Below are 23,505 nucleotides of genomic sequence, written 5' to 3'. Positions count from 1 at the left end.
AGGAAAGTATATTGAACATTCATTAATCACCTCTTACTGAGTTTTTCATATATTTTCCATATTAATCCCTTACCAGAAAGATGATTTGCAAATATTTTCTCCCATTCAGTACGTTGCTTTTTTGTTTTGTTGTTTTAATTTGCTGTGTAGGAGCTTTTTAGTTTGATATAGTCCTACTTGTTCAGTTTTGCTTTTGCTGCTTTTGCTGTTGGTGTCAAATCCAATAAATCATTGTCAAGACTGGTAACAAGGAGCTTACCACTGTTTTCTTCTAGGAGTTTTATGGTGTCAGGTATTACATTTAAGTCTTTAACCTGTTTTAAGTTGACTTTTGTGTGTGGTATAAGAGGGTTAGTTTCATTCTTTTGCATGTGGCTGTCCAGTTTTCCCAACCATTTATTGAAGAGCTTGTCCTTTCCCCATTGTATGTTTCTGATTCCTCTGTCATTAATAAATTGACCATCTATGCATGTGTTTATTTCTGGGCTCTCTATTCTGTTCCATTATTGTCTGTTTTTATGCCATTACCATACTGTTTTGTTTACTATAGCTTTGTAATATAGTTTGCGATCAGGAAATGTGATACCTCCAGACGTATTCTTTCTCAAGATTGCTTTGGCTATTTGGGCAGCTTTGTAGTTCCATACATATTTTAGGATTATTTGTTCTATTTCTGTAACAAATGCCATTGAAATTTTGTTAGGGATTGTATTGAATCTGTAGATTGCTCTAGGTAGTATGGATATATTTTAGCAATGTAGATTCTTCTAATCCGTGAGCACAGAATATCTTTCCATTTATTTGTGTCATCTTCAGTGTCTTTCATCAGTTTTCAATGTACAGGTCTTTCAACTCCTTGGTTAAGTTTATTCCTAGGTACTTTAATCTTTTTGATACATTTGTGAATATGATTAGTTTCTCTTTCTGATGGTTTATTATTAGTATATAGAAATGCAACTGATTTTTGTATATTGATTTTATATCCTACAGTTTAACTGAACTAGTTTATTCTAACACTTTTTTGGTGTAGTCTTAGGGTTTTCTGTATATAAGATCATGTCCTCTGCAGAGACAGTTTTACTTCTTCCTTTCTGACTTAGATGCTTTTCATTTCTTTTTTTTGCCTAGGTGCTCTAGGTAGGACTTCCAGCACTACATTGAATAAAAGTGGCAAGAGTGGGCATCCTTTCCTTGTTATTGATCTTAAAGGAAAAGCTTTTAGCTTTTCACTGTTGAGTATGATGTTAAGTTGGGCTTATCGTGTATAGCTTTTATTATGTTCAGGTATGTTCTCTCTATACCCATTTTTTTAAGAGTTTTTGTTATGAATCTATGTTGAATTTTCTCAAATGCTTTTTCTTTGTCTATTGAGGTGATCATATGATTTTTATCTTTCATTTTGTTAATATGATGTAGCACATTGATTTGCTAATGTTGAACCATGAAGCATTCCTGGAATAAATCCCACCTAATCATGGTGTATGATCTTCTTAATTAATATTGAATTCAGGTTGCTAATATTTTGTTAAGAATTTTTTGCATGTATGTTCATCAGGAATATTGACTTGTAATTTTCTTTTCTTGTAATATCCGTGTCTGGTTTTGGTATCAGGGCTTTCTGAACTATAAATTTATGAGTTTGGAAATGTTTCCTTCTCCTGTTTTGATGGGGAAGGATTGGTACTAATTCTTCTTTAAACATTTGGTAGAATTTACCAGTGAAGCCGTCTGCTCCTGGACTTTTGTTTATTGGGAGGATTTTGATTACTGATTTAATCTTTACTCCTTATTAGCAATTGGTCTGTTCAGATTTTCTATTTCTTCATGATTCTTAGTAGGTTGTATGTTTTTAGGAATCTATTTCTTCTAGGTTGTCCATTTTGTTTAGCAGGTAATTGGTCCTTTGTATTTCAGTTGTAATATCTCCTCTCATTTCTAATTTTGAGTCTTTTTTTCCTTTGTGAGTTTAGCTAAAATTATCTATTTTGTGTGTGTGTGTGGGTTTTGCTATTTATTAACCATCTCTGTTATTCAAATCATGCAGGCAGAACTCATATGTATAGTAATCCTATTTTTTCCAAAAATTCTAACTAATATTTTATCCTTATTGTTGGTTTACGAACCTTATCCTTGCAAATAACTATGGTTTATTTATCCCATAAGATTTATAGGTGAAATTAGAAGTTGTCTATTTTGTTTATCTTTTCAAAAAGCTAGCTCTTAGTTTCATTGATCTTTTCTATTATCTTCTTAGTCTCTGTTTCATTTATTTCTGCCCTGATCTTTGTCATTTTCTTCCCTCCACTAACTTTAGGTTTGAGTCTCACTTTAAGTACATGAGTACCAACTTCAGGTCAGCCCTCATGTTGCTGGCAGTACTGCCACTCTCTCCAGTCTTCCACTCTTCCTCTCTTTTAAACAACTGTTTCATACTTCCTCCTTGATCTTTAGCCTCCAGCATTCCCCTTTTCACCCTTCACTCTCAGATAATGACCTTACTTTCTATTTCATGGAGAACATGAAGAGAGAATATCCACCTATTCCCACCCTCACATCCACTCTGTACCTGCCCCCATGCCATGTTCTCTCCTTTCTTCCAGTCACAGGAGGTGTGCCAAGCTTGCTCCTGTCCAAGAGCAGCCCTCCACTGTGAACCAGATCCCATACCCTCACACACTCTAGCCAGCACTCTACTCCCTGAATCCTTTCCTCCCTCCTCCCTCTGCTGGGTCATCAGTTTTTCATCTGTCTACTGAATCATTCCCATTAGCATAGAAATATGCTATAATATTTCCCATCTTATTAAAAAAAAAAAAAAAAAAACCCTCTCCCTTGACTCCACAGCCCTCTTTAGCAATCACCCATTTCCTAAAAGAACTATATAAGCTTGCTGTTTTCACTTCCTCTTCTCTTTTCTTCCTGGACCCACTCTAATCATTCCCACTATGGAATGAAGCAGCTCTTGTCAAGTGACGCCACATTGCCAAATTCAGGGGTCAGTTCTCAATTTTCTTTTTTTTTTTATTATGATTAATCACCATACATTACATCAGTAGTTTTTGATGTAGTGTTCCATGATTCATTGTTTGCATATAACACCCAGTGCTCCATTCAGTATGTGCCCTCTTTAATACCCATCACCAGGCTAACCCATCCCCCACCCCCGTCCTCTCTAGAACCCTCAGTTTGTTTCTCAGAGTCCATAGTCTCTCATGGTTCGTCTTCCTCTCCAATTTCCCCCCCTTCATTTTTCCTTTCCTGTTATCTTCTTCATTTTTCTTTTTAACATATTATGTATTATTTGTTTCAGAGGTAAAGGTCTGTGATTCAACATTCTTACATAATTCACAGCGCTCACCATAGCACATACCCTCCCGAATGTCTATCACCCAGCCACCCCATGCCTCCCACCCCCCACCACTCCAACCACCCTCAGTTTGTTTTCTGAGATTAAGAATTCCTCATATCAGTAAGATCATATGATACATGTCTTTCTCTGATTGACTTACTTCGCTCAGCATAATACCCTCCAGTTCCATCCATGTCATTGCAAATGGCAAGATTTCATTCCTTTTGATGGCTGCATAATATTCCATTGTACATATATATACCACATCCTCTTTATCCATTCATCTGTCAAGGGACATCTTAGCTCTTTCCATAGTTTGGCTATTGTGGGCATTGCTCCTATAAACATCGGGGTGCATGTACCCCTTCGGATCCCTACATTTGTATCTTTGGGGTAAATACCCAGTAGTGCAATTGCTGGGTCGTAGGGTAGCTCTATTTTCAACTTTTTGAGGAACCTCCATACTGTTTTCCAGAGTGGCTGCACCAGCTTGCATTCCCACCAACAGCGTAGGAGGGTTCCCCTTTCTCCGCATCCCCACCAATCTCTGTCGTTTCCTGACTTGTTAATTTTAGCCATTCTGACTGGTGTGAGGTGGTATCTCATTGAGGTTTTGATTTGGATTTCCCTGATGCCAAGCGATGTTGAGCATTTTTTCATGTGTCTGTTGGCCATTTGGATGTCTTCTTTGGAAAAATGTCTGTTCATGTCTTCTGCCCATTTCTTGATTGGATCATTTGTTCTTTGGGTGTTGAGTTTGATAAGTTTTTTTTTTTTATAGATTTTGGATACTAGCCTTTTATCTGGTATGTCACTTGCAAATATCTTCTCCCATTCTGTCGGTTGTCTTTTGGTTTTGTTGACTGTTTCTTTTGCTGTGCAAAAGCGTTTTATCTTGATGAGGTCCCAATAGTTCATTTTTGCCCTTGCTTCCCTTGCCTTTGGCGATGTTTCTAGGAAGAAGTTGCTGTGGCTGAGGTCGAAGAGGTTGCTGCCTGTGTTCTCCTCTAGGATTTTGATGGATTCCTGTCTCACATTTAACTCTTTCATCCATTTTGAGTCTATTTTTGTGTGTGGTGTAAGGAAATGGTCCAGTTTCATTCTTCTGCATGTGGTTGTCCAATTTTCCCAACACCATTTGGTGAAGAAGACTGTCTTTTTTCCGTTGGACATTCTTTCCTGCTTTGTCAAAGATTAGTTGACCATAGAGTTGAGGGTCCATTTCTGGGCTCTCTATTCTGTTCCATTGCTCTATGTGTCTGTTTTTGCACCAGTACCATACTGTCTTGATGATGACAGCTTTGTAATAGAGCTTGAAGACCAGAATTGTGATGCCACCAGCTTTGCTTTTCTTTTTCAACATTCCTCTGGCTATTTGGGGTCTTTTCTGGTTCCATACAAATTTTAGGATTATTTGTTCATTTCTTTGAAAAAAGTGGATGGTATTTTGATCCCCATCAAGCATTGCATTGAATGTGTAGATTGCTCTAGGTAGCATTGACATCTTCACAGTATTTGTTCTTCCAATCCATGAGCATGGAACATTTTTCCATTTCTTTGTGTCTTCCTCATTTTCTTTCATGAGTATTTTATAGTTTTCTGAGTGCAGATTCTTTGCCTCTTTGGTTAGATTAATTCCTAGGTATCTTATGGTTTTGGGTACAGTTGTAAATGGATCGACTCCTTAATTTCTCTTTCTTCTGTCTTGTTGTTGGTGTATAGGAATGCCACTGATTTCTGTGCATTGATTTTATATCCTGCCACTTGACTGAATTCCTGTATGAGCTCTGGCAGTTTTGGAGTGGAGTCTTTTGGGTTTTCCACATAAAGTATCATATCATCTGCAAAGAGTGAGAGTTTGACTTCTTCTTTGCCGATTCAGTTGCCTTTTATTTCTTTTTGTTGTCTGATTGCTGTGGCTAGGACGTCTAATACTATGTTGAATAGCAGTGGTGATAGTGGACATCCCTGCCATGTTCCTGACCTTAGGGGGAAAGCTCTCAGTTTTTCCCCATTGGGAATGATATTCGCTGTGGGTTTTTCATAGATGGCTTTTATGATATTGAGGTATGTACCCTCTATCCCTATACTCTGAAGAGTTTTGATCAAGAAAGGATGCTGTACTTCACCGAATGCTTTTTCTGCATCTATTGAGAGGATCCTATGGTTCTTGTTCTTTCTTTTATTAATGTATCACATTGATTGATTTGCGGGTGTTGAACCAACCTTGCAGCGCAGGGATAAAGCCCACTTGGTCCTGGTGAATAATCCTTTCATGTACTGTTGGATCCTATTGGCTAGTATTTTGGTGAGAATTTTTGCATCCATGTTCATCAAGGATATTGGTCTGTAATTCTCCTTTTTGATGGGGTCTTTGTCTGGTTTGGGGATCAAGGTAATGGTGGCCTCATAAAACGAGTTTGGAAGTTTTCCTTCCATTTCTATTTTTTGGAACATTTCCAGAATAGGTCTTAATTCTTCTTTAAATGTTTGGTAGAATTCCCCCTGGAAAGCCATCTGGCCCTGGGCTCTTGTTTGTTGGGAGATTTTTGATTACTACTTCAATTTCCTTAGTGGTTATAGGTCTGTTCGGGTTTTCTATTTCTTCCTGGTTCAGTTTTGGTAGTTTATACATCTCTAGGAATGTATCCATTTCTTCCAGATTATGTAATTTGCTGGCATAGAGTTGCTCATAATATGTTCTTATAATTGTTTGTATTTCTTTGGTGTTGGTTGTGATCTCTTCTCTTTCATTCATGATTTTATTTATTTGGGTCATTTCTCTTTTCTTTTTGATAAGTCTGGCCAGGGGTTTATCAGTCTTGTTAATTCTTTCAAAGAACTAGCTCCTAGTTTCATTGATCTGTTCTACTGTTCTTTTGGTTTCTATTTCATTGATTTCTGCTCTGATCTTTATTATTTCTCTTCTCCTGCTGGGTTTAGGCTTTACTTGCTGTTCTTTCTCCAGCTCCTTTAGGTAGTGTTAGGTTGTGTATTTGAGACCTTTCTTGTTTCTTGAGAAAGGCTTGTATTGCTATACACTTTCCTCTTAGGACTGCCTTTGCTGCATCCCAAAGATTTTGAACAGTTGTGTTTTCATTTTCATTTGTTTCCATGAATTTTTTAAAATTCTTTTTTAATTTCCTGGTTGACCCATTCATTCTTTAGTAGGATGCTCTTTAGCCTCCATGTATTTGAGTTCTTTCCAACTTTCCTCTTGTGATTGATTTCTAGTTTCAAAGCATTGTGGTCTGAAAATATGCAGGGAATGATCCCAATCTTTTGGTACTGGTTGAGACCTGATTTGTGACCTAGGATGTGTTCTCTTCTGGAGAATGTTCCATGGGCACTAGAGAAGAATGTGTATTCTGTTGCTTTGGGGTGGAATGTTCTGAATATATCTGTGAAGTCCATTTGGTCCAGTGTGTCATTTAAAGTCTTTATTTCCTTGTTGATCTTTTGCTTAGATGATCTGTCCATTTCAGTGAGGGGGGTGTTAAAGTCTTCCTCTATTATTGTATTGTTGTCGATGTGTTTCTTTGCTTTTGTTATTAATTGGCTTATATAATTGGCTGCTCCCATGTTAGAGGCATTGATATTTACAATTGTTAGATCTTCTTGTTGCATAGACCCTTTAAGTATGCTATAGTGTCCTTCCTCATCTCTTATTACAGTCTTTGGTTTAAAATCTACTTAGTCTGATATAAGGATTGCCACCCCAGCTTTCTTTTGGTGTCCATTAGCATGGTAAATGACTTTCCACCCCCTCACTTTCAATCCGGGGGTGTCTTTGAGTCTAAAATGAGTCTCTTGCAAACAGTGTATTGATGGGTCTTGTTTTTTTATCCAATCTGATAGCCTGTGTCTTTTGATTGGGGCATTTAGCCCATTTACATTCAGGGTAACTATTGAAAGATATGAATTTAGTGCCATGGTATTGCCCGTAAGTTACTATTACTGTATATTGTCTGTGTTCCTTTCTGGTCTATGTTACTTTTAGGCTCTCTCTTTGCTTAGAGGACCCCTTTCAATATTTCTTGTAGGGCTGGTTTTGTGTTTGCAAATTCCTTTAGTTTTTGTTTGTCCTGGAAGCTTTTTATTTCTCCTTCTATTTTCAATGACAGCCTAGCTGGATACAGTATTCTTGGCTGCATATTTTTCTCATTTAGTGCTCTGAATCTATCATGCCAGTCCTTTCTGGCCTCCCAGGTTTCTGTGGATAGGTCTGTTTCCAATCTAATGTTTCTACCATTGTAGGTTATAGATCTCTTGTCCCGAGCTGCTTTCAGGATTTTCTCTTTGTCTCTGAGACTTGTAAGTTTTACTATTAGATGTTGGGGTGTTGACCTATTTTTATTGATTTTGAGGCAGGTTCTCTGTGCCTCCTGGATTTTGATGCCTGTTTCCTTCCCCAAATTAGGGAAGTTCTCTGCTATAATTTGCTCCAATATACCTTCAGCCCCTCTCTCTCTTTCTTCTTCTTCTGGGATCCCAATTATTCTAATATTGTTTTGTCTTATGGTATCACTTTTCTCTCAAATTCTGCCCTCGTGATCCAGTAGTTGTTTATCTCTCTTTTTCTTGGCTTCTTTATTTTCCATCATTTGGTCTTCTATATCACTAATTCTCTCTTTTGCCTCATTTATCCTAGCAGTTAGAGCCTCCATTTTTGATTGCACCTCATTAATAGCCTTTTTGATTTTTGACTTGGTTAGATTTTTGTTCTTTTATTTCTCCAGAAAGTGTTTCTCTAATATCTTCCATGCTTTTTTCAAGCCCAGCTAGTATCTTTAAAATCATCATTCTGAACTCTAGTTCTGACATCTTACTAATGACGGTATTGATTAGGTCCCTGGCAGTCGGTACTGCCTCTTGTTCTTTTTTTTTGAGGTGATTTTTTCCATCTTGTCATTTTGTCCAGAGGAGAATAGATGAATGGGAGAACAAAATGCTAACAGGGTAACAACGACCCCAGAAAAATATATACTAAACAAATCAGAAGAGACTTTCCAGAAAGTGGCCGCTTCTGTGCAGAGAGTTGCTGCTATTCTTTTCTTCGATCTCCTGTTGAGTTCGTAGGTGTTTAGAATGGTTTGATCCCTATCTAGCTGAGTTCCTGGGACCAGATAAAATTTAGGTCTCCTATTCCTCTGCCCTCTTGCTCCTCCCCCCCCCCCCCCCCCCAGTTCTCAATTTTCATCCTCTTCACCCTGTCAGCAGCATATGATGCACTTGATCATACCTTCCTTTTTTAAATAACAGTGTTACTGAGATATAATTTATATACCATAAAATTAACTTTTAAAGTTAGAGTTCAGTAATTTTTAGTATATTTACAGAGTTGTGCATCTGTCTACATCATTTAATTCCAGAACATTTCATCACTCCAAAAAACAAACCCCATACCCATCTGCAGTCACTTCCCATTGGTCAGTTCCTGGCAGCCACTGAGCTACTCTCAGTCGCTGTAGATCTGTGCGTTCTGGACATTTCATATAAATGGAATAATGTGTCCTTTTGTGTCTGCCTTCTTTCACTTAGCATAATATTTTTGAGATTCATCAATGTTATAGCATGCATCAGTATTTCATTCCTTTTTATAGCTGAGGAGTATTCCATTGTACAGATAGACACATTTTGCTTATCCATACATCAGTTGATGGATGTGTGAATTGTTTTCACTTTTTGACTATAGTGAATAATGCTGCTCTGAGCATTCATGTACAAGTCTATATGTAGATATATGTTTTAGAATTTCTGAATTACATGGCAACTGTATATATCCCTTCCTTGTTGAGACCCTTTCCCCTTGCCTTTCAGGACATTCTCTGTGTTTTTCCTTCTCCTTCACTGTCCATTCCTCAGTCTCTCTGGGTCTTCTCTCTAAGCTCAGCATACTCTGGATATCAGTTCTTAGTCTGATCTCTTCCCTTCTCTATTTAGATTCACTTCCTAGGTGACCTCTTCTAATTACTTAGTTTTTAAATACCAATTACTGATAGATGACTCCCGAACTTGTATTTTCAGTTGAAGTTTCTCATCTCCAACCACTATATTCAACTCCCTATATGACATTTACATCTATGTTATGTGCATCTCAAACTATGAATGTCCAAAGTTATTAAAGTTTTTAGCGTGTTCAAAGCTATAAACTCCTGATTTACCCACAAAATCTGTGCCTCCTGCTATCTTTTCTAACTCCATGATGGCAGTTTCATCCTTTCAGTGCTCAGACCAAAAATTTTGGCATCATTCTTGACTCCTGCCTGCCCCATGTCCAGTGCATCAGCTAATCCTGTTGCCTCCACATTCAGGATACAACCAGAATCTAAAGTTTTCTCCCCAGCTCCTGGATTCAAGCCACGAGCATCTCCATGACTTCCTAGTTGGTCTGCTTGCATTGCTCTGACCATTCTACAGTCTTTTCCCCCATGAACCAGTAAGGACCCCTTTAAAATGAAAGTCCGACATGTTACTTCTCTCCTCAACATGTTTCCAAAAATTTTCTATTTGCTCAGAGTAAAAACCAAAGTCTTTAAGTATACATGATCTGGGCCCTCTGCTACATCACTGACCTCATCTCTTGCCAATGTTTGTATTCATTCAGCTCCAGCCACAGTGACCTCCTTGCTGTTCTTCAGACTTGGGAATCATGCTTCTTCCTCAGGACTTTGCTCTGCTCTTTTCTCTATCTGGAATGCTCCTCCCCAGACATCCTTTTCAGACACTTCTTTATTATTATTATTATTTTTTATATTTGTGGTGAAGACTGCTAGTGGCCTCCCAAGAGCTATTCTTCCTCCCTTCCTTGGCTGGGTACATTGATATACAGCTATAAGACTACATTCCCTAACTTCCCAGGCAGCAGTGTGTCACCATGTGACTACATTTTAACCCAGTAAAAGTAAGCAGTTGGGTTTTCCTTTAAGATGGGCCATGCCCCTCTGTGGCCCTCCCCTGGCCATCCCTGCATCCCACCATGTTTGTAACACAAACCCATGAGGGCTCCTGCTTTCCTAGAACTTATGTCTGGTTAGGGGGAAAAGACAACAAATAAATAAACATAAATATACAGTATGTCAGATGGCATTATGTGCAGTGGAGATAAAGAAAGCAAGGTCAAGGTAAAGGGGAGTAGAGCATAAGGGAGAATATTATATAGTGTCAAAGAAGGCTTTACTGATAAAGTAGTATTTGAGCAAAATGTTACATCAGTTTGGATTAGGGTTCCTTGCATATAAATAAACCCCAAACAACATCAACTTAAACAAGATAGAAATGTATTTTTCTGAAATAAACAAAACCTTCACATCAGGCTGGGGCTGGTGATGAGACTCTATGAGGTAGCTTCCAACTCCACACTGTTGCAGTGTGCTCCTGGCCCAAGGTGTTGCCATCTGCTTTCCTTCTGGGTCACAGCAGGCATGTGGCCTCCCTGAACTACCACTGATCATTCCGTTTGCCCTGGATTTTACATGTTATTACTTTATTTTTCACTGTCACTTTGGCCAGGAGAAAAGTCTTAATAGCCGATTTTCCCACTATCTATACAATCTTGGGCAGCTCATTTCAGTTCTCTGAATCCCTGGATTTCATTTTTGAAATAAGGCAATTGGAGTAGATCTCTCTTCAGTTCAAAAACTGAGTGGTTTTTTGTTTTGTTTTGTTTTTTATTTTTTTAAGATTTTATTTATTTGTCAGAGAGAGTGCATCCAAGCAGGGGGCAGGGGGGGCAGAGGGAGAGGCAGGCTCCCCACTGAGCAGGGAGCCCGATGTGGGGCTTGATCCCAGGACTCTGGGATCATGACCTGAGCCGAAGGCAGATGCTCAACCAACTGAGCCACCCAGGTCCCCAAAACTGAGTGGTTCTAAAATAAACATCTAATTTCTTAATTTTCCACCTAATTTTTCTGATATAAACATGAAACTTAATATGACCAGCTATAATCAAACAATTCAGTTAATGTTCATTTAATTTAATCTTTTTTGCCTTAACATTTATTTTCAAAACCCTCAAAGAGAAACTATTTACTTCTTGGCAAATTTAAAAACTTTGATTCAGCAGTACATATTATTCTAAGGTGTTTTATTGTTGTTTTTAATACACCTACCCAGCATCCATCTCAGAGATATTCCTTGAGACTGAGAAGTAGAGTGGTAGGATGAATTTAGGTAGGTGTACTTTTTAAAATCTCCAAAGGATATTCCAATATGCACCCCTGGGTAAGAACCACTGCTTCACAGCATTCCTTCTAGTGTCCATGGTATCCCTTTGGAATAATCTTCCAGAACATCCTGTTTTAAGGCCCCATCACCCTGCTTAATCCTGTCCTCTAAATTAGCAAGAACTTGAAGCCAAAAGATTGCATTTGGGGATGGGATGATAAACGTTCTCATTGCTTGATCATTGATTTTGATAATTAAAAATGATCAAAAATTTTTAAGCAAATTTTTATATTGCTAATAGAAGAAAAATTTATGAAAGTCTTCTATCTTAATTCCTAAACTGCTCAGTTTGCAGTTACTTCTGCCTGTTTTTTTTTCCTGATAAAAGACCTGAAGTCAGGGATGTGAATGAGTAACTTTGTAAAACAGCAGTTGGACTGTGTTGATGTGAAGAGACCTCAGCTTACTACAGTGTACAGACTTCTCTGTGAGCATCTTAAGATGAGACTTCCTTGAGCCCATGTCCCAGGACACCTGGCTCCAAGTAAAAGCTTCCTGCCCCGTCTTCCCATTTCCATACCATAGCTATTTTTAAAATTAACTTACAAGTTTTGAAAATGAATATAAATGAGTCTAAAACAAGAGTATTGCTTACACAGGAATTAATGTGCTTTATGGTATCAACTGATAATCTGTAATGTGACTTTCATCCAAAAGTGCCTTTTCTTCTTGCAATTCTAATGTTTCACATGTAACCAAGTACAGAAAATAGTGGTAAGCACAAGTACTGAGGCCTGACTCTCTGGGTTCGTAGCTCTGCCCCTTACTCAATGGGACAGGTAACTCACATTCTTGATGCCTCAGTTTCCTCATTGGTGAGATGGTAACAATAATAGTCCCTGCCTCTTTGAGTTGTTGTGACAATTAAATGGATTAGCTGACATAAATCTCTTGGAACCATGCCTAACACAGAGAAATGTTCACTAAATCTCTATAACAATAGCAACAACATCTAAGAGAATATTTCCTAATTTTACATTGTCAGAAGTTACTCTTGTGTTTCTATTCCCATGGCGTCTCAAAATCTAAAGCAGCTCAAATTCCTTGTGTTAGTCTGTTCTGCGCCTGCAAATACATTCATGGAATGTGCTCTTTTTACAATCCCTGGGGTTCTTAGTATTTCAGTGGTACACATAAATCACACAGCATGTGCATAGATCCTTAACTCAGTCAATGGCAGATTCTTCTGAGCAAAATGTTTTCTATAGATGGTTTGGGGGCGTTTATAGCTTTCACCTTCAAGAACAGAAGTTATCATGGAGAAATCACAAAAATAGAGCAGCAAAATGTGGTGTGAAAAATGGGTTTCTCCAGTGGAAAGAGAAAGCTGGCCACCCCTGTTGGCATCTCAGACCATTGGTCGTTTGCCTACTGCAGCCACACATCATGAGGGAGGCTGCAGGTGGGTCTCTCCAAGCACATTAGCTCCATTATCGGAGTAAGGCTTTTATTTTTATTTTTATATATATATATTTTTTTAAGATTTTATTTATTTATTCATGAGAGACAGAGAGAGAGAGAGGCAGAGGGAGAAGCAGGCTCCCAAGGAGCAGAGAGCCCGATGCGGGACTCGATCCCAGGACCCTGGGATCATGACCTGAGCCGAAGGCAGACGCTTAACCATCTGAGCCACCCAGGCGCCCCGGAGTAAGGCTTTTAGTCCTATTTGGAGTCCCTGCCCCACAGAGCTTGGCTGAACCTCATGGAATCAGGAACAGCCCTTGATTAGACAGAGCAGGTCTAGGTGACCTCCTTGGCCCATTTCTGCTAAACCTATCTGGGCCCATTACATCTTAACATGCCAATTGGCAAAAAAGGGAGGGTGGAACCAGAAGAAAAGTATATAAAGAGAGGAGTTGCATCAATACAGGTTTCTTCTTATGTTCCCTGAAGCAGGGTTTCTCAGCTCCAGCTCTGCTAACATTTTGGGCCAGATAACTCTTTTTCATGGCAGGTTGTCCTGTGCATTGTAAGATGTTTAGTCACAATCCTAGCCTCTACCCACTAGACTCCAGTACCACATACCCTCACCCCCAGCATGATAACCAAGAATGTCTCCAGACAAAACTGGCTCCTGGTAAGAACCACTGCTTTAAGCTACATTGTAATAACATGTCTCCTTGTATCCTTGGCCTTGGATGACTGAGGTCCTATTCCTCCTCAGAGAGTTATGATGAAAGGAGCCTTGAGTACCATCTCAAAGTCAACCACTGAACTTTACACAATCTGAGATGGATACCCAGAACATAAAAATAAAACTATCCCTTCTACCTACCCAATAAGGCCAAGGCTCAAATCATGTGTTTCTAAAAATCTCAGTTCCAGCTAAGGCAAAGAAAGTGATCTCTTTTCTTTTCTCAAAGTTCATACATCAGTAAGGTAACAGGTTTTAAAATTTTATCACTCTATTTTTCCTACAGTCATTTCTGTAATGAAAATGTACAGTCCTCAAGGTATATGTTCAAGACTTTTAATCCCCTTTAAAAACATGCATTCCTTTAAAAATATATAGGTATGTATATATGTGTGTGTGTGTGTATGCACTACAGTTCTAGTAGTCTTACAGTTACTGAGCTATTTTTTTCTAACAATTTTGTTCTCTCAAACTTCATGTGGTATTTTCATGTTCTGCACAAATTCAGTTCTTTGTACTACTTTGGTATATATTAATTATGAGTTTATATTTTGAAGTTCATGATTAATGATAATCATGTCTATTTTATTTCTATAGAGATTAAATCATCACAAAAATATACTTTGATAATGTTGCTGATGTAGTTTCTGGTATCTGAGTTTTAAGTGATTTGCATTATGTAGTCTATTTTAATATAAACTGACAAAATGGAATCAGTTGCATATTGCCTTTTTACCTTAGACTATTTCTCCACTGCGTAAACAATTGAATTTAGAACCCCCAAATTATCACTGAACCTTTTAACACCATGAAATGTTGCCAAACAACTGCTCTTGTATTTGTTTTAATATTGAGAGAATTAAGTCTGGGTATGAGATTTTTTTTAGCTAACTAGTTTGAAATCTTACTGCTTTTTCAGTGTGTTTATTTTTCTTGCCTACTCTTATGAAAAATAACCACATGCAAAAGGAGCCCCTTTATGAAATATATAAATAGTATACATTTGTACTTTTCAGATGTTCTCTTGCTGTTTATCTAAATATTTCTTTTTTAAAAAAGATTTATTCTAGAAAGGTAGAGAAAGAGTGAGCACAAGCGGGGGGAGGGGCAGAGAGAGAGGGAGAGAGGGAATCTCAGCAGACTTCTCGCTGAGCCTGGAGCCCAATGCCAGGCTCGATCCCAGGACTCTGAGATTATGACCTCAGCCAAAATCAAGAGTTGGACACTCAACTGACTGAGCCACCCAGGTGCCCCTAATATTTCTTTCATAAGTAATCTTGGCAAATATCTCAATGAACTATAGTTCATAATTTTAAAAAAAAATGTGCCTTGTTTTCCTTGATTTTCATGATCTTATAAAAGTTCTACAGAGAAATGCATTGGAACAATTTATTAGTAATCATCAGATTTGGGCAAATTTCACATAACAACAATGTTAATAAAAGCTAGTTTTTACTGAGTGTTTACTTTGCTCTGTGTTAAATATAACTATTTGCTAAATTATTTTCAAATGTTATTTTTATGTAATCCTCATAGAGGTATGACTTTATTAAATATTTATGTTTATAATTATCCCTGTATTATTTTTTTTAATTGCCTGTTATCCTAGTTTCTTTGTCAGTCACTGTCTTGGGAATATCTTGTAGTTGAAGACTGTATTGTCTGACAATAAGTGTTAATGGGTTCAAAACTTTGCTAAACTTGATGGCTCAAACGTTAAAAATAATAATATACGTAAGATGAAGAGAGGGACGGGGGGAGGGGAAAAAGAGGAAGAGTGTGAGACTATAATCTCTGTCTCCAGGCATCTGGTTGAAGCCATATAACCTAGAAATATAAAACATCTAAGGTGAAGGTATCAGATGACATGAAATCAAGTGTAGATTTTGTGGTGGTGTATTATAGGAATTCAAAGTTGGGAAAGGTTATTAAGACCTGAGGTTAAGGGGCGCCTGGGTGGCTCAGTCATTAAGCGTCTGCCTTCAGCTCAGGTCATGATCCCAGGGTCCTGGATCGAGCCCCGCATCTGGCTCCCTGGTCAGTGGGAAGCCTGTTTCTCCCTCTCCCACTCCCTCTGTTTGTGTTCCCTCTCTCACTGTGTCTCTCTTTGTCAAATAAATAAATAAAATCTTAAAAAAAAAAAAAAAAAAAGACCTGAGGTTAATTAGAGAAGCTCTGTGGGCAGTGGATTCTTATCTCAACCTCAAAGGAAGTTAAGATTTGGTTTGGTCCTAGGCAGTTGGTGAGTAGCCAGTGATGAACAGATGACATTCCAGTTGAAGGACAAGCATAAGAAAGCTTAGAGATGAGAAAAAGCTTCCAGTATCATAAATACAATTGATCCAAGGGTTTCAATCTTTCCTGAAACTCTCACATGATTTTTATACAATTTTAGAATAAGGACATGGGTTGTATTCACATTCTTTCTGATCTAATATAAAAGCATGAGGGTATTTCTGGGATTGGAAGGAGCACATAACTTCTGATAAGAGACGTCAGTACACCAGTGTTCATTTGGCACTCTGTGGCCCATGCTTCCAGAGATATAAAAGAACCAAAAAAGTGGGTTTTTTCCTAGATATTTCCTTAGTTAAAAATGTATTAGGCCATACTTTGCCCTATAAAAGAAGATTACAACAGAAACTATTAGCGAACTGGTGTGTATTTTGCTTGATAGTAGTAAATATTTCTGGATGCCTTTCTGACATTGGCATCCTTCATTTCAGTGGTTCTCGGCCCTTTTTTTTCCCCTGCCTTTTTCCTATTTCTTCTTTCCCTCACTCCAAGTTGCCAGTCAGATATACTGTCATAATCTGTCATTACACAGAATGTTATTCTGGCAGGGCAGCGGGGGGGAGGGCGGGTGAGCCTGGGGAAGATTTGTATGAGAATCCAGGAGAGGGACGTGGGCTGTGTATGGTTTGAAAGTTCCCCTGGGAAGTATTGGTTTCTCCCCTTCCCTGTGCCCCTTGCCATTTGACAGTTCTTTTAAGTATTTTAAATTCTGTACTAGGTTTATATTTTTCTAGAATATTATTAATAGGTTACTAATAAATCAGAATAAATCATCTTCAATAATGTAATTTGAAAGATCTTTAAAATCTCTCTTTCTCTGTCTTTTAAATTTTATTTTCTAGATCCCCAAATCCAGGAGTGAGGGATCTATTCAGGCCCACAGAGTTCCACAACCAGAGCTATGTGATGGCGTTCCTCAGGTCAGCCTGCGGCTAAGTCGTAGAAAACCCTGCTGGGATGACATGAAGTCAGCAGAGGATGCTAATGTCGCAAAGTTGGTATCCAGGTTGGCATGTTTCTTTTGTTTACATGTTATATGTTGTATTGTCTGCTCTGATGTTTAGGCCCACATGTTTTTGACTAAAAGTTCTTATCACTAGAAGTGTTTGTGGTTTGTTATATTTTATTTACATTTATTTTTTTGTTTGTATTTTAGACAAATTATCTAGTCAATTGGACTATGCTAGGCCCAGAGTTAAAAGTTGCAAGAGTTACTTTTTGGTTTCCTTTTCATAGTATGTTCAGTGGCCAATATTATTTGCAATTAAAATAAACTTCTGAGTTGTTACTAGGACCAACTGTCACTAACAAATTTGGAATATAGCCTTTTAGCTATTATGTTGCAAATTATGCCTGAAAGCAAACCTCTTTGGTATACTTGAAGAAGGCCTCCAGTTTTCTTAAAATAGGTGAGATGGGTCTGAATCTTATTAACTCCTAGCATATAGAATTTTTCCTTTTAAGAATTTTTAATCTTTTGTTATAACTTAAAACCTATTTCTTAAATCCATTACAAGACAGAGAGCTCTAGAAAATTGAAAGATATTTATGACATTAAACAGATAAATAATACAGTTAAGAGCGTACTACTTTGGATTGCATTATGAAAGAGGGAATTTCTGTAAAAGATGAAGAGAATTTAAATAGGAAGAAAAAGAAGGCCCCATCAGGAAGTATTTGGGAAATAGCAAACAGGTGTCATGTGGGGAATTGGTTGGAGGTAAGGCTGGGAAAATGGAGTGGGGCCAAGTCAGACAGGGGATACAGCATTGAACAAAGCCAACCAGGGCCCTGTGTTTATGGACCTTATATTTTAGTGAAGGGGGCAATAAGAAAACACTCAGGAAAAAAAAAAAAAAAGCTTATGAAGATCATTTCAGCTCTAATAAGTGGGGGTATTAAGAAATTAAATCAGGTTAATGTCACAGACTCACACAGAGACAATTTTAGTTTGAGTAGGCAGGGAAAGCCTAAGCTGAGATGTGAAGGAGGAGGAGAGAGTGTGTGAAGGTCAAGGAAAGTGCATTTCTATGCAAAAGAACCAAGCAAGGGACCTGGGCTTCATCCTACAGGTACTAGGAAGCCAGTGAAAGTTTCAGCTAAGTGGGGTAGGTGATGGGAACCATGATAAGTTGGTATATTAGGCAAAACAATCTTTTATCACCTGCAGGATCAATGGGACAAGGAGAGTTTGGAGGAAGTTATACTGTTGGTTCCTTCAACAGTTGTTCATCTTTACGGAGATCTAGTTATGTGGCATTTACTTGCTTGGTGCTGGCAATTCAGACAATGAGAGACAAGTCCTGCACTTGGGGAGACAGAGGAAAAGTGAATAAAAATTGATATGATTATTAAGCACACATACACCAGGTGCCCATCATGGTCCAAGCAGTGGGAAATGGGCTGGTGAAAAAGTCCTAAGATTCTGGTGCTCTTAAAGAGCTTCCAAACAGGGCACAGGTGCTATGTGAGGCCAGAGGAAGGGTAGAGACCACGTTGGGTGAGGAGGGTCAGAGAGGTTTCAGAAAGAGGATGCCTTGTGAGCTAGCACTAGTAGAATAAGTAGAAGTTTCCTGGGCAGGGGAATTGAGATAAGGGTGCTCCTGGAAGAAAAAAGGCAGGTGCCAGGGCACACAGGGTAGGGAGGACAGCTTGGAGAACTGCAGGTGCAGCCGTGGGTTCGGGATGCCTGGAGTTGAGAACGTAGGCGAGGCTAGAGGCGGGCTAAGAGACTGAGCTGAATAGATCAGATCGTGAAAAACTATCCCCCATACTAAAGAGTTTGGATTTTCTCTTGAAAATGACAGAACGTGATTGCAGGAATCTAAGGCAGCAAATGATCTAAGCAGACGTGGACTTTAGAGAAGCTCCTGTGGCACCAGTGCAGAAGGAGAGGTTGAGGGTGCTGGTGGGAGACTAGCGAGAAGGCCATGCAGCCGATCCACTACCACCTGCCAGCCTCCGAGATGGGGCGGGCCGACAAGCCTGTGCTTTGAGGGAGGGCGGAGAACAGGCTATTGCTTCCAGGGGTGGACTCGGTCCAGAAAGGATTGGGGTTGCTTTGTTTGTTTGTTTGACTCCATTTGGGGTATTATAATAATGACTGAAATGTAGGCAGGTTTGTGTGCGTAACAGGCAGAGTCCATGGAGGGAAAGAAGCTGATTTATAAGCTGGGAGGTCATGGAACAAGGTGTCCGGAGGGAATTCGGAAACCAGGAAGGCAGGCTGTGCCCCTGGTGGGCCGCTGTGCCAAAGCGGGCAGTGGGGTGGCATGTGCAGTGCACAGCCCTCACCACTGAGGGGCAAGGCTGTCATCCTTGGAGGAACTGGCCTCAGGCAGGGAGGAAAGTTCCGAAAAAGAATAATGGACACAGATAGAAACATTGGGCTTTTTTAAAGTTTTCTTCTCTAGTTTAAATATCAGGGTCAAGTGGCTGGGTGACAAGAGCTAGTGTAGATGTTATCTTCCCAAATTACTTGGCAGAGAATTATGCCAGGAACACTATATGTGAAACAATGAAAAGAAAAATGCAAATTTTAGTTGTTTATGTCATTATTTTTATTCATCCAGTCAGAAAATGAAAGGGGAAAAAAAAAAAGTTTGTTGCTCCTAAAGGTAACAAGAAAAGAGCTTCCTGTTTGGAGAATGAATTTGTATTTCTGAGATACAAACCAAGAAGTGAGAGGGGGCACCTGGGTGGCTCGGTTGTTAAGCGTCTGCCTTCAGCTCAGGTCATGATCCCAGGGTCCTGGGATCGAGCCCCACATCGGGCTCCCTGCTCCACAGGAAGCCTGCTTCTCCCTCTCCCCCTGCCACTCCCCCTGCTGGTTCTCTCTCTCACTCACTTGCTCGCTCACTCTCAAAATCTTTAAAAAAAAAAGTGCGATTATGGAGAGAAGGCACAGCTAATGTTGCTCTGGCAACTCTTTGTTCCACTGGTCAGCATATCTCCAGTTGAAACAAATGTGCATTAATATTTACGAATTTTTTTATACACTTTCTAAGTTCATAAAGTACGGCCTTGAAGACTGACTCCTTCACACTTGGCAACCTTAAAGATTTAGTAGAAACCTTGCTGCTCACTGTCATGCACTAGTGACTCATCCAAGTTCTCGTCTCTATCCATAATCTATAGTGTCCCTGCAGAGATTTTGCTTTTTACATACCTCTTAATAGATTGTGAGACAAATTGTCAAAAGACAGGTGGAGATAATTAAAATAAATTTAACTGAAAATAAACTTTAAATCTTTTATGTATCTTTGAAGTAATAGAATGAATATTATGCCAATTTTCATTTCAAAAATGAATTTATGAGGTGGTTTCCATTTGCGGTTACTTTCCAGAACAAGTTATTGGTTAGTTCATAAATTTTAAATAAATTAAAAGTGTGTGTGTGTTTCTACTTTTTTCCTTAACAGTTCATTAGTGGCACCAGTCTTAAAACAGTAAGATTGGCAATGTGTATTAAATATATTACTGTACGCCCATTATCTAATACAAGTTTTTTAAAAAGATTTTATTTATTTATTTATTTGAGAGAGAGAGAGCACAGAGGGAGAGGGAGAAGCGGACTCCCTGCTGAGCAGAGAGCCCAACGTGGGGCTTGATCCCAGGACCCTGGGATCATGACCTGAACTGAAGGCAGATGCTTAACCAACTGAGCCACCCAGGTGCCCCTAATACAAGATTTACTTTGGTTTACGAACTTTGAGGAATTGTCAAGAAGCATTTAGCTGGGCTTTTCCTAGTATTGATCTTTTATTTTTTAGTTGCTCTTTGAAAAATAGAAAAAAAAAATTCAGCAAAATCTATTCTTGTTTGACCTATGATCTGGTGAGTTTGGTTTACTTTACAAAACAAAAAAAAATTCTGTTTGCACTTTAAAATCAGTGCGCCACATTTATACTTCATCGTTTGGTTTTCCGCAGAGTTACCATATCAGTTAACAACCAAGAAAGAACCTTTGGTACTGAGATTTCCAGAATGGTGAAGTGTCCTGTGATTTTTAAACAGCAGGTTAAGGCTGATTTCTCAGGCTTTTGAGGAGCGATTTTTGGCTAACAGTATGCTTTGATAACTTTGAATGTTTAGAGTTGAGGCCTTATTCAGTATTTTTCCCCAGGTTGTCTCACTTTGGTCTTTTTCTTCTTTGTTTCAATTCTTCTGTATAGTCTCATTTCTTCTTAAGATGTAGTAGAAATATGAATCGTTAGTAGCATGTGTTCATTATTTTCTAGTCTTCAGATGGTGGCAGCAAAAATAAAAGCAGAGAGAGTAACACACATAAAATGTAATGTTTTGTGAGTCAAGAGAAGAGCTGGATATCACTGCTTATTGGCTGATTTCTGTCTTGGAACATTATTTATTCAGATGAATATCATTTTTTTCTATATTTCTATAATTGTCAAAAATTGACATTGAGGATATAATCGTATAAACAACAATCATTTTTCTGATCCTCATAGAATCTCTCACAATTGGAGTGATTTAATGAAAAAAGCTTAAGGATAAGTATCTCTTGATTTTGTTAGAGTTCAGTGGAATGCTCTATTTTATACTGAATTCTAAGCCAAAGACAGAAATACTTAATTCAGTGAAAGCATTAGCTTTCTAAAACTCACAGCAGCAGTTACTAAAATACTGTTAAGAATTCTTTTTTTTTTAAGATTCTATTTATTTATTTGACAGAGACACAGCGAGAGAGGGAACACAAGCAGGGGGAGAGGGAGAGGGAGAAGCAGGCTTCCCGCGGAGCAGGGAGCCCGATGTGGGGCTCGATCCCAGGACACTGGGATCATGACCTGAGCCGAAAGCAGATGCTTAACCGACTGAGCCACCCAGGCACCCAAGAATTCTTTTTTGTAGGAGAGCCTGTGTGGCTCAGTTGGTTGAGCATTCGACTCTTCATTTCAGCACAGGCCATGATCTCAGGATTGTGAGATCCAGCCCCACATCAGGCTCTGTGCTAGGCGTGAAGCCTGCTCAGAATTCTCTCTCTCCCCCCTCACCCCACCTTCTCTCTCCTTCTCTTTAAAAAAAAAAAAAAGAAGCTTTTTTGTAATTAAGATGTGTGTGTTACTAAAATTTACGGTAGACTGAAAAGCATAATTTCTGATCTGGCATGCCCGCTTCACAGGAGTCCATGCCTGTCCTCCACAGTATAAGTACAGTGTACAAGTTTGGTGGGTTAGAGGCACTCACAGAAATCAGGAGGTTATTGGACAAGTGCATCCCTTAAGCAAGGCTGGAACATTCCAGCTCCTTTCAGTGTACCTGATATTCCTTTTAAAGATACTGAGGAAGAAAAACTGTAAACATTAACTAGTATGTTAAGAAGTAGGCCACTTAAAAATTTTCCTGGAAGGGGAAGTTACATATCCATGCTCAAAAAGAAAAAGGAAAGGTTCTATTACAGGTAACGTTTGAGATGTTAAAAGAATTTGAAGCTTCAGGGATAGCCATCTTACTAGCTGTTTCAACATGTAAAGTAGATAAATGATCCTTTCATGTTCCTAGCACTATATTTATTACTTTCAGGATTTTTTTAATTTTAGAATTTAAATAGAGAACAGAATTAATATTTTTAGGTTTTTAGTATTGTAATGGTCTTTTTGAAAGGCAATGTATTTCTTTAAATGTGTGATTTTCTTAAAGGCCAAAGGAAAATCTCTAGTTTTCTTCTATAAAGTCAGAATGAAGACTCAAAAAACCATGTATTGTATGATTCCATTTATATGAAAAGTCCAGAAAAGGCAAATTTAAAGAAATAGCAGGTTGAGTTGTGATTGTCTGGGGCTGGGGCTGGGGGACCAGGGAGAGACAGAGATTAATGTAAATGCCCTGAGGGACCTTATTTGGTGGAATGAAAATGTTCTGAAACTGATTTATGGTAATAGCTAGACCACTGGTAAAGTTACTAAAAATCACTGAACTGTAGACTTGAAAATGTGGATTTTATGATATGTAAAATATATCTCAATAACATTGTTTTAAAAATACAAGTACCAAAAACCAAACAAACAATTGCTGGAATAGGGAGAAAGGGGTATACTCTAACAAGAAAGTCATTTGATTGCAAATTGCTAAAATGCAACTATTGTTTTAAGTAAATGCTATCTGCAGAGAAGGTTATGTTTGTTACATCTTAAGATAATTTGTTCCTTCGGGGGCACCTGAGTGGCTCAGTGGGTTAAGTGTCTGCCTTTGGCTCAGGTCATGATCCCAGGGTCCTGGGATGGAGCCCCACATCGGGCTCCCTGATCAGCAGGAAGCCTGCTTCTCCCTCTCCCCCTCCCGCTGCTTGTGTTCCCTCTCTCACTGTCTCTCTCTCTGTCAAAAAATAAATAAAATCTTTAAAAAAAAATAAAAAATAGGGGCGCCTGGGTGGCTCAGTCGTTAAGCGTCTGCCTTCGGCTCAGGTCATGATCCCAGGATCCTGGGATCGAGCCCCGCATCGGGCTCCCTGCTCAGCGGGAAGCCTTCTTCTCCCTCTCCCACT

General features: G+C 38.8%; 1 protein-coding gene across 7 annotated transcripts in view; it reads left to right on the top strand.

Annotated features, from left to right (window-relative positions):
- The window catches only part of FAM13A (family with sequence similarity 13 member A), a 417,768-nt gene that overhangs the window by 272,285 nt on the left and 121,978 nt on the right, over positions 1 to 23,505 (top strand). For 5 of the 7 annotated variants that reach the window (XM_032400810.1, XM_032400809.1, XM_032400807.1 and 2 more), the window contains one exon: positions 16,847 to 17,010. In XM_032400810.1, coding sequence (XP_032256701.1) covers positions 16,847 to 17,010 — 164 coding nt within the window. The remainder of the gene's footprint in view (positions 1 to 16,846; positions 17,011 to 23,505) is intronic. The other 2 variants (XM_032400806.1, XM_032400808.1) reach the window with 1 other exon arrangement.

The sequence above is a fragment of the Phoca vitulina genome, unplaced genomic scaffold (genome assembly GCF_004348235.1).
Source record: "Phoca vitulina isolate PV1807 unplaced genomic scaffold, GSC_HSeal_1.0 scaffold3, whole genome shotgun sequence".
NCBI lineage: Eukaryota > Metazoa > Chordata > Mammalia > Carnivora > Phocidae > Phoca > Phoca vitulina.
This window is presented reverse-complemented; position numbering and strand designations above follow the sequence as displayed.